The sequence below is a fragment of the Camelus ferus genome, chromosome 3 (assembly GCF_009834535.1).
Source record: "Camelus ferus isolate YT-003-E chromosome 3, BCGSAC_Cfer_1.0, whole genome shotgun sequence".
In the NCBI taxonomy this organism is placed as follows: Eukaryota; Metazoa; Chordata; class Mammalia; order Artiodactyla; family Camelidae; genus Camelus; species Camelus ferus.
The window spans coordinates 69,454,312-69,465,952 of NC_045698.1; the positions used below are offsets into that span (position 1 = coordinate 69,454,312).

At 37.0% G+C, this 11,641-nt stretch overlaps 1 protein-coding gene across 4 annotated transcripts in view; it reads right to left on the reverse strand.

The window, feature by feature from the left end:
* The window catches only part of SLCO4C1 (solute carrier organic anion transporter family member 4C1), a 53,577-nt gene extending 45,680 nt beyond the window's left edge, over nucleotides 1-7,897 (reverse strand). For 2 of the 4 annotated variants that reach the window (XR_004318602.1, XM_032476427.1), the window contains exons 1-2: nucleotides 7,190-7,897; nucleotides 3,851-4,114 (exon numbers count right to left, since the gene is read on the reverse strand). Coding sequence is in view for 3 of the 4 variants with exons in the window: in XM_032476427.1 (XP_032332318.1) it covers nucleotides 3,851-4,114; nucleotides 7,190-7,535 (610 nt within the window). In the remaining variant the exon portion in view is untranslated. The remainder of the gene's footprint in view (nucleotides 1-3,850; nucleotides 4,115-7,189) is intronic. The other 2 variants (XM_032476429.1, XM_032476428.1) reach the window with 2 other exon arrangements.
* Nucleotides 7,898-11,641: the final 3,744 nt, after the last annotated feature.

The following is an 11,641-nucleotide window of genomic DNA, read 5'->3' on the forward strand; positions in this document are numbered from 1 at the left end:
AGCAACAAAAAAGTACACAAGGGAATATGTTAATTCTCTCAATGTCAGTTTCAAATTAAATTATATGTTGATTTCAATTAATAACACGACTTCTTAATGTTATGCTCTTTAGGTCATTTATGTAATATTACCTAAGAAGATTGTACAATTCCTTGCTTCTAATTTATTTTCAGGAAGATTTTAACTCATTTGCTTTCCTTTTCTCACTTAAATCTTCAGTTTTCTTCCACATCAGAGTTGGACAAATAACTGAGATTTTTGGTTACAGGACCCCTTATTTGCAAATGTGGATTGATTCACTTGAGCAGACAAGTTATTATGTTTTTTAAAAAGTATAGACCATTAAAACTGACTATTTGAAATTGGGGAAGAAATGGTTTAAATTCACAAGAATTGAAATTATTCGATTTAGTTAATAAACCTATGAGTAATAAAAATTTTTAAAACATTAAACAAAACATAAAAACTAGTATTAATTTTAATTGTTACTGACTATCTATGAAATCACTATAAAGTTACTTCACCTCTTGTCCTAAGGTTCTACACTATAAAAGAAGGGATTTATAATTTCTAACATTTCTTCTGTTTGTAAATGTCTAGGTTCCTGTACATATGTAACGTAATTTTAGTCCTGAGTTTTGTACCCATTACATTGTAAACACCTGGACATACACACAAACATACCACAGTGACATTTCTATTAAGGAAAACTTTCAGGAAAAAAAAGAATGTAAAAAATTCAAAACAGCAACCAGGCACTTTCATATATTGGAGAGTAGCTGGTATATCCCTTCCTAAAAGTCAGCGTGACATTATCTACCAAAAATTAGAATGAGGAAGCCCTTCAAACAGGTATTTTCATTTCTAGGATTGAAGACTAAAGAATGACTTGCACATTTAAGTAAACACATAAATGTCCAAAGATATATATTGCAACACTGGATATACAATACGCAGTTCATACTTAAGCCCAAACCTGAATTCTCAATTTTCATTCCCATTTCTGTTCTACCTAGTCTTCCGCATTCTAGTAAACGGCCACAGTAGGTCAAGCCAAACTGAAGGAGTCATTATTTATTCCTTTTTCACTATTAATCCACTACAAAGTGCCATCTCTTTTTCCTCTAAAATACATTGAAAATCAGTCAGTCCTCTAGACCTCTCCTGCTACCAAATCACCTTTATGGCTCACCTGAACTATAGTAAAAAACTCCTGGGCAATTTCCTCCCGTTTACTCTTGTCCTTCAGAACAAAGAAGCCAAATGACCATTTAAAAACATAAATAAGACCTGTACTTCCCTGTGTAAAACTCTCTCAAGACTACCAATTGCACTTAAAGGCAAATTCAAGTGCCTCATGCTGGGGTCTACCTGCCTCTCAAGTTCATCTCATGCCACATTCTCCCTTGCTTTGATCATGCTGGCCAAAACTGACAATTCTGAAAACCTACTGAGCTGTTTTTGGCTCCAAAGCCCGTGATCACTTTTTTTCTCCAGCCTGGAAACCATTTTCCAAGGCTGGCTCCTCAATATCCACTTTTTAATCACAACAGCCTTCCCCTGCCCACATATTTTCCCTTTTGTACACTATTACTTCACACTATTTATTGCCTTTATTCACTCACCTCCATCTTCCATTAACTTGTTCATTTATTTTCTATTTCCTCCCACTAGTATATCAAATCCAAATGGCATGAAACTGTGTCACCTCTATTTTCTCAGCACCATGTGTATTCCATATCAGTAAATATCCATCATATGAAAGCAAACAACATAAGGGCAACCTGAGTTTTTGCTTTCATCTGCCACAAACTATTATTTAAATTATGAATCTTAATTTAGAGTAGAAATTTTACAGATCAGCCAATTCCTTTACCTAAAATAATGAAAAATATCAATATGAATTTGGTGAAAACTTGCACAATATACAATAATGTACTAAAAGTGTATAATCTGGCTTCAATAATCTTCTTGGCTTCATCTCTGGCCATACACACATCTTAATTTGTGGCCATTTCCCCTTGGGAAATATAAATTGTTCAGACTGACTGCAGTTCAACACGTGTACTGCAAGAGATGAACCTAACAAGACTGCTGAGGACAGATCAGTCTTCTGTGCTGGAGTAGGTGCTTATGTTTTAGTTTAGAGAGTCAGATCTTTTAACAAAGTTGACAAATGGACTCATTTACAAAACATAAACAGACTCACAGAAACAGAAAACAAACTTATGGTTACAGGGGTAGGGGGCAGGGATGGGAAGGGATAAATCGGGAGTTCGAAATTTGTAGATACTAACTACTATATATAAAATAGATAAACAACAAGTTTATATTGTACAGTACAGGGAAATATATTCAATATCTTGTAGTAACCTATAATGAAAAAGAATATGAAAACAAACATGTACATATATGTATGACCTAACTATTATGCCGCACACCAGAAATTTACAACATTGTAAACTGACTATACTTCAATTTAAAAACAAACAAACTAAAAACAACAAGCAGGGCATCTGACCAACTGGAAGAATGAGGGATTAGATTCAATACTAAGATTACTATGTAAATGCTATAAGCACAGTAACATTTTTGCTGTCATAGAATCAGTTTTGCGCTTCTTTGTGACAGACTAAAATTTAGACTATCCCTTATTATTAAGATTTCAAAGGTACTATACTGAAACCTCCATATCTTGTTTCTAAAACTACCCCCAAAGAAAGTATGTAAAGTTGGCCTGACAAAATCTTGTCAAATCTTAGATAATGTAGAAGAATCTAGTAAATGTTCTTTCCGCTGATAACATAGTTACCTATTTCATTCATTCCAAACTATACCACATTTTAAAATTATCTTCTTTTGACCCATATGCTTGCATATTCTATTTTTATTTCCAAAATGAAGTCTGCTTACTTACTAAGTGCACTCTTAATACCTTACTATTTGTTGTTGTTCTCTAATTGGAAAATAGACCTTGGGAAATGTTAACACTTTAATATTAATTATTCAATGTTAATACAAATATAACAATCTTAAACTTTTCAAAATAATGTCTACAGTACAGCTGGCCCCAGTTCCCCTTTCTTCTTACTATAAGATTTTACTTCACTTACCTAACCTCTTAAAGCTTCTGATTTTGTAGCCTTCTGATTTTATTTCAGTATTTGCTATTAAAAGTCTCGGGAGGAACAAAAAAATGTTAAGATTTACTTTCATTAGAACATTCCTCTGACTCTAATATAATTGTTTTTCCATTAAAAAGGATTCTTTGGGGAGAAAAAAAAAGGAAGAAATATAAATAATCAAACTTCCTTTCTGAGACTTTAAATAATATAATAACCAGAGCAACACTTTAGGTAACTCAGGAAGTTCCATGTCTCTAAACTAGAGAGTCAAAAGTAAAGCTAGTTTCAGTTCTCAGGAAAAGCTCCACTCCTTTAAGAGTCACCTCTTTTTCTCAAATCAGGAGTCATCTTGTCCACAGTGCAGAGCTGTAAGTACAGCAAATAAAACCACAAAAGGAAGACTAGAGATCTTAGAACCCTAATGAGGTCACAGCACCTGCAAAGCAAAACAGGCCATCGCTTTTTTGAGGAGGATTGTGTGTAATGTGGGGAATGAGTATTACAGGATTAAAAACTTGGAGAACCACTGAAGCAATGGATAATGCACAATCTTATCTGTAATCTCCTACTTCACACAATTCACATCACAACAAAGCAGTGAGCAGTGGAAGAGACTTAAGCCCTTACCCTAATTACCTGTACAAGTGAGTGACAATAGACAGCTAATGGCTTGGTTTCACTCTGCTTCTTACACTAAAACAAACAAAAACACAACAGGGACTTACCTTCAAAAAGGGAACCCAACTGGTATCTTCCACTAAAAAATTTTGGCAATGAAAATACAAGTGCTCCCAATCCTATCATAAAGGATGCAAATGCAAGCCATCTTGGTTTGTGTCCTCTTTCACCGAAGAACGATACAAATAAAGACAATAAACAGAATGAGATATCATAGCTTGATGATATCAAGCCCGTCAGAGAACTCTTCATTTCATAGCGCTTCTCAATAGTGGAAATGCTAATATTTACCAGGCCATTTACTACAATACCTAAAAGAGAGATGAAATTTATGTGCGTCATTTTAAGTGTACCATGTAGACTATGATTATTAACATAACATACTAAAGCTGGATTGTTCCTTTCTTTTGATATTTCTATAATTGTACCAATTTTAAAAGCCATAAAGTTTCAAAGCTAAGCAACCCAAACATACTTCTTTATGAATCAGTTCGTTTTTAAATTATACCCTTATGAATTTTCAGATGTTAAATAAAATTGATGCTTATCACATACTGAATGACAGTACACTTCATTTTTTTCTTTAAATGACAAATAAAAAGACTGGTCTTACGAAGCTGGTTTGCTAGAGAGTTTCCAAGTGCCATGTACTCCCATGGATCTCACTTGGAAAAGTACAAAATGTACAGGTGACCCGAGAGGTCAAATTACTCAATTCTTAAACATACTTATAACATGAGATCTCTGACTTAGTTTTAAGAAAGGTGAAACTGAGTTCTGAAACCTCTTTTTTTCTTCTAACACTCTTATAGACATTACAGCTATCATTTAAAAGTTCCTGGGGCAAAAATAAACATGACCTAAAACTCTTATTTCAACCAGTGGCATTCTAAATCATGTGCACAGTAAAAGAAAAAACTTACATTTCATCTGCTCATTGTAACTATGATAAATGAATATAAGGTAAACGTGGAAAAGCTGGAAATCCAATTTTGACTGACTTTACAAAAATGTCCTGTTTGGATATAGATGAAATTTACAGAAGTTTAAACGTTACTATAAATTGAAAATAAAGAGCATCTGATCAAAATATGAAGATTTTAACCGGTTATTCCTCTCTCTTAAGGGGCTACTGTGTATTGTTTTCATTCATTAATCAATAGAAAGAGTATACACAAACCTTGATCTCTAAAATTTCTTCACATGTTGCTTTATCAAGACTGTAACTGGAAATATATTTCAAGAAAATTTACACAACAAGTTTTAAAAGTCTCAACATGATTTTTACTTTTATGCCAGTTTAATAAATCTATAAGCCAATTTATAATTCTTGATGTTTCAAGATAAAATTTCTAAAGTATCTAGGAATGACATATTTATAAGATTTATCTGAGAATTTGAAAATTTCCCATCCAAAAACCAAATTCCCAACACACTTGCCATATTGATTAAAAGTCAATCATTAAAACTCATTGTCTTGATGGTAAAACTTTTTGAGAAAGGAAATTTGCAACCTCTTGTCGAAAGATGGCATTTTAAGCCTATAATCCTAATGTGAATTATATGCTACACAAGTCCCAATAACTCTGCTTTTAAAGAAAGAAATTTCATGAAATACTACATGGCATGTCTATTGTAAATGCATGAAGATAGGAGGCACATTGGGAAATTTAGTGCTAAGAGAAATCCTGTTTGATCTGAGAAATGCTAGGTTAAGTAAACTGACTTGGTAAGTTTGGGGGTTATTTTTCCCCATTAAACACCTATTAATATATCATGGAAATACTCTTCCGTTTTTCCAATGTTTTCAGTCATTCAAACTTAAACTGAAACAAGAATTAATTTATCAGGTCACTTTCATCTCAGATTATGCTTCTTAAATTGGAGATTTCTAGGTAGAGTAGCTCCAAGCTAAACTTGACACATTTTTCTAAGAATGTTAATTATAGCTGCTAATAACTTTAAATAACATTTTATATTAAACTGATGTTTATTATATATATAAAATGATGTATTCCGGAATAATATTGAAATTTCAGAATACGTTTTAATATAAAACACAAGACAAGAAATTTTTTACTTGTGTCCAATTTCTTTGAACTTTTCATTCCTTTGTCCTTTGACATCAAGCTGCTTCACAATCACTAATTTTGGGTAACTAAGATCAAGACATTGAAAGACTTTGGCAGAGACTAGAAAGGTGGAAGGGAAGTAACTCAAGCACAAAACTGTTTTGGTAGAAGAGATGTGGTTGACTTGCCATCAACAAATATTTACTCAGCACCTAACCTGTGCAAGGGACAGTGAGTTCCCTTGAGACAGTGGAGCAGGAATAAGAAGAACAGGAAGAAAATATTTAGATTTAGTCTTCTGTTAAATCTTAAAAAAGAGCAATTACCAACCCCTTCCCTCCAAAATACATTTTTTGGATTACATTTATTTTAATCAGTCCTTGATTGCCTCTTTACAAAGTATTTTTAAACTATGACTCAAGTGACCAAAAAATATCTACATACCATCAAATTCTAACTAACTTTCAGCATGTCCTTCAAGATGCTCACTTTAATGCCCCTCCCCTCCAAATTTGTCACCTTAGTGCAATTTCTCATTTCTTTCATTCTCTGCATGCTTGCTTTCTTGGGAGCCATTGTCCCTCTGCCCTACTACTCACTTCTCCAAACCAGGCTTAGACTGCAAACTCCTGAGGGTATAAACCTGGACTTCTTCAGTAACTCACAAAAGAATCTAAAAGAGGTTCTGAACAAAACAGATACAGTGTTTGCAATGCCTTACCAGTCAGTAACGCCCGAAGACTTTGCTGATTTACTCACTGGGCTCCACCTGTGCCTCCAATATACTCAAACTATATTCACAAAACATGAATCTTAGATCTAATCTATACTATATATTTTCAACAAGTTTCTCCTTTGAGAACTATCCTACCTTCAACTGCAAATTTATTAATTCTTCTGTTGCAGAAACAATGTAAAAAATCCCTTTAATAAAGGGGTTTAGCAAAATGTACAGTTTTGTAATGTACCGTGAATCCCCCCGCGCCGCCCCCTGAGCAAACGGTTCCCAAGGAAAGGCTGCAGTAAATTCCATCTTCTTTGCATAAAGTTAATCTGCTAGACTGAGGTAGAACACTAAAGAGAAAAAGCTTGTATGGCAAGTTCTAAATGCTGCGATAAAAGAAAAGCTAAAATGTGGGAGCCTGAACCTGGTTGGTTGACGTCGGTGCGAGCGCTTGCGAGTCTCAAGACCGCGCAAGACCGCCTCAGCGCGTCGACCACCGGCGCCCCTGCCCTCTCCGCCCCGCCGGCTCCCGACGCGCCTCCTCGCGCTCCGCTCGCCCACCGCCCTCTCGAGCCCGCGCTGGACCTTACCTTGCGTCAGGGCCAAGAGGCAGTAGTGAAACAGAAAGCCCTGGGGCGTGTTGCAGCGCTGGAGGCATTGAGGTTGGAAGGTCCCCCACCCGCAGGGCCCCTCCTCAAACTCGGACAGTGACTCTGGCCGGGGCCGCTCCTGGGAGCCAGCGGGAGTTACTGAAGACAGAGGTGGCTCCGGGGACTTCTGGGGGTCCTGAGGCTCCTGTGGCTGCGAATCCTCTCTCCGGGTATTGGTGGACAAGACAGAGACCTCGACGTTAGAGGGCGATGCACACAAACGGCGCGGGGTGTCTGGACTGGAGGCGACGAAAGCCGGGTTCTCGATACCTCTGCAGCCCTTCATGATCCGGATGGGTTCTCCCGACTCCAGTGCGTTGGAGCAGCGAAAAACCGGGTCCCGCTCTGGCTCCTCCTCCGGGCAGGTGGCAGCGCCCCCGTGCGGGGAAGACTTCCCGCCTGCCGGTCGTCCCTCTTCAGGGGGCTCTCGCCGCCGCCGCTGGGACCCTCCTCCTCCAGCTCGCGGACGCCGACGGCGCAGAGCGCGGGCGTCTGGCCCCGCAGGCTGTGCAGCCGGCGCTCTGCCGCGCCTCACCTGTCGTCGCCGGGGCCAACCGGAAAGAGCGGCGTGGCCGCGCGGCCCAGCTGCCACGAGGTGACGGGAGAGGGCCCCCAGCCCCACACACTCCTTCCCAGAGCCCAGGGACTGAGAACCAGAGGTTCAGTGGTGACACTAAAGCTCCCCCTGGGTGCTGCCAGGAAAGCTGTAAACACAGTTACATCAGGAGATCGGTTTAAAAAAAAAATCCAGCTGTTTTCTTCCTCTGCCACCTATCAAACCAGGCTAGGTCTGGACTCCAAGAATCAAGCAGCCTCCGATACAGTACTTTGGACTGGATTCCACGAGCGTCATCGTAAGACTTTTACCTATCTTCCTCCCTAGAAACGGAAATCCCCCCCCTCCCTTCATCACCACAGCCATGGGCATCACAGCATAACCACCTGTTAGCGTCCACTTCCCCAAAACTGAAGGAATAGAAATTAAGGAACTTTAGAACCATTTATGTGTAATATTCTTTCTGGTGTACATTGCATACCTAAAATTAACAACGCTAATAATCGTGTAAATAATTTCTACCTGTGGAATAAATAAGAAAACCCCTTTGAAGAACTCAACATCACTATGCTAATTGTGTTTACAATACATTCATTCATTCATCAAAATATATTTGTTTCCTGGGTGCCAAACACTGTTCTAAGCTCCGGGGGTTCAAGAGAGCACAAAAACTGACAAGTACCCCTCCCTTTATGGTGCTTACATTCTAATGGGAGACAGACAATAAATACTAAATACGTATAGTACATCACTACAAATGCTATAGAGAAAAGTAAGCAAGGACAGGCTAGAAAGTGTGTGTGCTGGGGGAAAGGGAAGAATTTGATGCAATTTTAACTAGGGTGGTCAGGGGAAGCCTCAGTGAAAAGGTGACATTTGAGCAAAGACACGAAGGAAGCCTGCTGTGTTGAGGAAATAGAATGGCTGGGGTGGAATGAGATGGTTAGAGAGGGGTAAGGGTTGAAGGAAGGTAAAGGGGTACGTCTGGGGTAGGGAATAAGTGATTGGGGCCAGACCCTGTAGGCCATTATAAGGACTTTGGCTTTTATGGTGATTAAAATACGAAGATTTGGAGCTGAGGACTGACATAATCATGATATGATTAGATTTTCAAACGACCCATTCTCTCTCCCCTTCTGAAGATATACTAATTGCAGACAAGATTAGATACTCTTCCAAAGTCATATAGCTAGTAATATAGTTTAAATAAAGACATTTTAAAAATTATGCATCACAATCTCAGAATGTTTATCTTTCCCTAAATGAAATGTTTATTCCTAATAGGGAACATAATAAAAACCACACATATTTTCTTTTCACTATGTAATCAGGGCTACATAGACAAAGCTGTTACGCTTCATAAGACTGCAGATTGTTAGGGAACCCGCTTCCTCAAATCTAATTATTGGTTATAAAACATCTCAAACAATATGTCTGGGCTACCTTTTGCAAAGTTAATACAGGTTTCAGATGTTACTGGATATTCTATTGCTATATGATATCATTTTCAGTACACTAGTACTATTATTCATTTATAAGGGCCCTTTCATTCGAAAGTTCGAGTACTTCATTAAATATGAATTAATCATGCTATCAGGTTCTAGAGAGAGTTTTCAAGTCTTCCTATCCTCATTTAACATCTGGCTGATCGCCTGCCCAAGAAGCTACTTCTAGATTCAGTGCTAATACCTCTCAAATAGCAATGATTGGTAGCATATTACAGGTCATATCCAAGTGTAGCCTTAAACCCAGAAAAAAGAATACGGTGATGGAAAGGTTTTACCTCTCATCCTGAAACAAGGTGTTTCTATTTATTTCAACTGTAGACAGTAGGCTCATTTAAAGTGGCCTAGAGGACTGCTTTTCAAACACTATTCCTTGTTAATGAAATAAATTAGAATTCAGAAGAAAGAAAATACACAGTGCATGACACGTAAGTACTATTTTGTGAAAATTTTGTTTCATTTATATCTGCCTAATTTACTGAGTTAAAGGATTGAGATATAAAATAGTTACCTTACTTTGAACAGACATATATCCTGTTCTTTATTCCCTCACAGTCAAAAATGTCTAGACTGGCCTAGAACTTAGGGAAAGAATAGAATTAGGAACTAACATGCGTAAAATGTGTGTTGTATATCTCATTATTAATCCTTACAAGAGCAGTATCTATTATTATCTACATTTTACATATTAAAGAAATTACATTCCAGACAAGATTAGATACTCTTCCAAAGTCATATAGCTAGTAAATGGCCAACCACTTATTAAGGATTTGAACTTAGTTCTCTCACGTAGATATCTTCCTTGGAGATAATCTTCCTTGGACTTTGCATTTTCTCTTTTTTAATTGCCACAGCCTGTCTCTGGGGTTAGAATTATTGCATAGCAATTCTGAGAAATCAAGACTCATATTTACCTCATGCTTATGAGATTTAGAAGACTGATTCTGCTCTGAATTCCTCAGATTTTGAAGATATTCAAATTAGATAGACTTGGTTTGTAATCCTCCTAGGCTTTCTATTGAAAAAACTTTCAACAAAAAGTGGTGTTTAAAGGTGTAAATAGAAATGATCACCATTTTATCTATGAAATACGCATTCAACCAACCAGCAAAGTTTGCTTTGATGAGATGTACACACAGTCATGGCTGAAGACTATTTTGCAGCTTTGAATGAACAAATTCAAACTATATTATCAAAATCAAAGTAGCATGATTGTCATGCCCTTAAATACATACTGTTTAAGGAGAAATCTCCACTCTTGCAGTGTTAGAGTAGAACTTTGTTGAAAGATTCGCAAACGTGCTGTTGCTTCATCTTAAATACTTGCTCTTCCTGAAAGTGTTATCAACACCACTTTCCTGTTTGCTTACATACTTTATGTTGCAATGATAGAAGGGAGGGGGTTCAGGTTTGCAACAAGGACAAAAAACAGAACAACTTCATAAGTCTTGTCTCGGATAATTCTGTGGAAAAACTGTCATTTTAAAATCCTGGTCAAACTAGGGTAAATTTCAGAGGGTAATTAATAAATCCCTATTCTTTCAGCAAATTTTATTTCCTATATTTTAAAGGGTGGAGAAGGTTAAAGTAAAACTCCACCAGTATACATAGGAGCAGATGTCCTTGTCTATGGCTGTCACTTTCTGGGCTGTGCAGGAAGTCTTCCCTATCAGGAACTGGATCAACCAAGGTAAGGTGGCTTAATAACAGAAGGTTTTAGAATTATCCCACTAACTCCCCTTGCTCTGATTCCACACTTAAAACCAAACTAATGATTATATTTTTGCCTTCCATGTAGCTATGCCTGTTGGATGAAAATGTATTTATATGCCTATCTTGAGTACTTTATCATATTCCTTTCTGTTTGGTCTTAATACTTTATTAGTTTCCTTCCAGTTTCAGATTGGATGTGAAACCTTTAGCAGTATAACACCGACTCATAGAATATTAAGTTGAAAGTTTCTGAATAGAAAGATGGTCAGATGCAAATATTGTTGAGGTAATTTAAAATCCCAGCATTAAAGATCTATTAGCACCGCTAGTCTTATATTAACTAAATAAAAACATAAAAGCAATGAAGTGAATCTAAGTGATCTTTCTAGTATTCTTCCTTTATCTTTTCCATTTTAAATGCTCTACAAAATGTACATTGAAAAATAACAAATTATATCTAAGAAAAAAATTTAATGCTGAACTAGATTTTTAATACTACTTTGAATTGCAGTTTCATCGAAAAATATATTTATATTGAGAAGAAATGTAGCTGTATTTTTCTTTTAGTAATACTAGTCATAAATCAAGAGATACATCCATAAACATGACTGATCATAA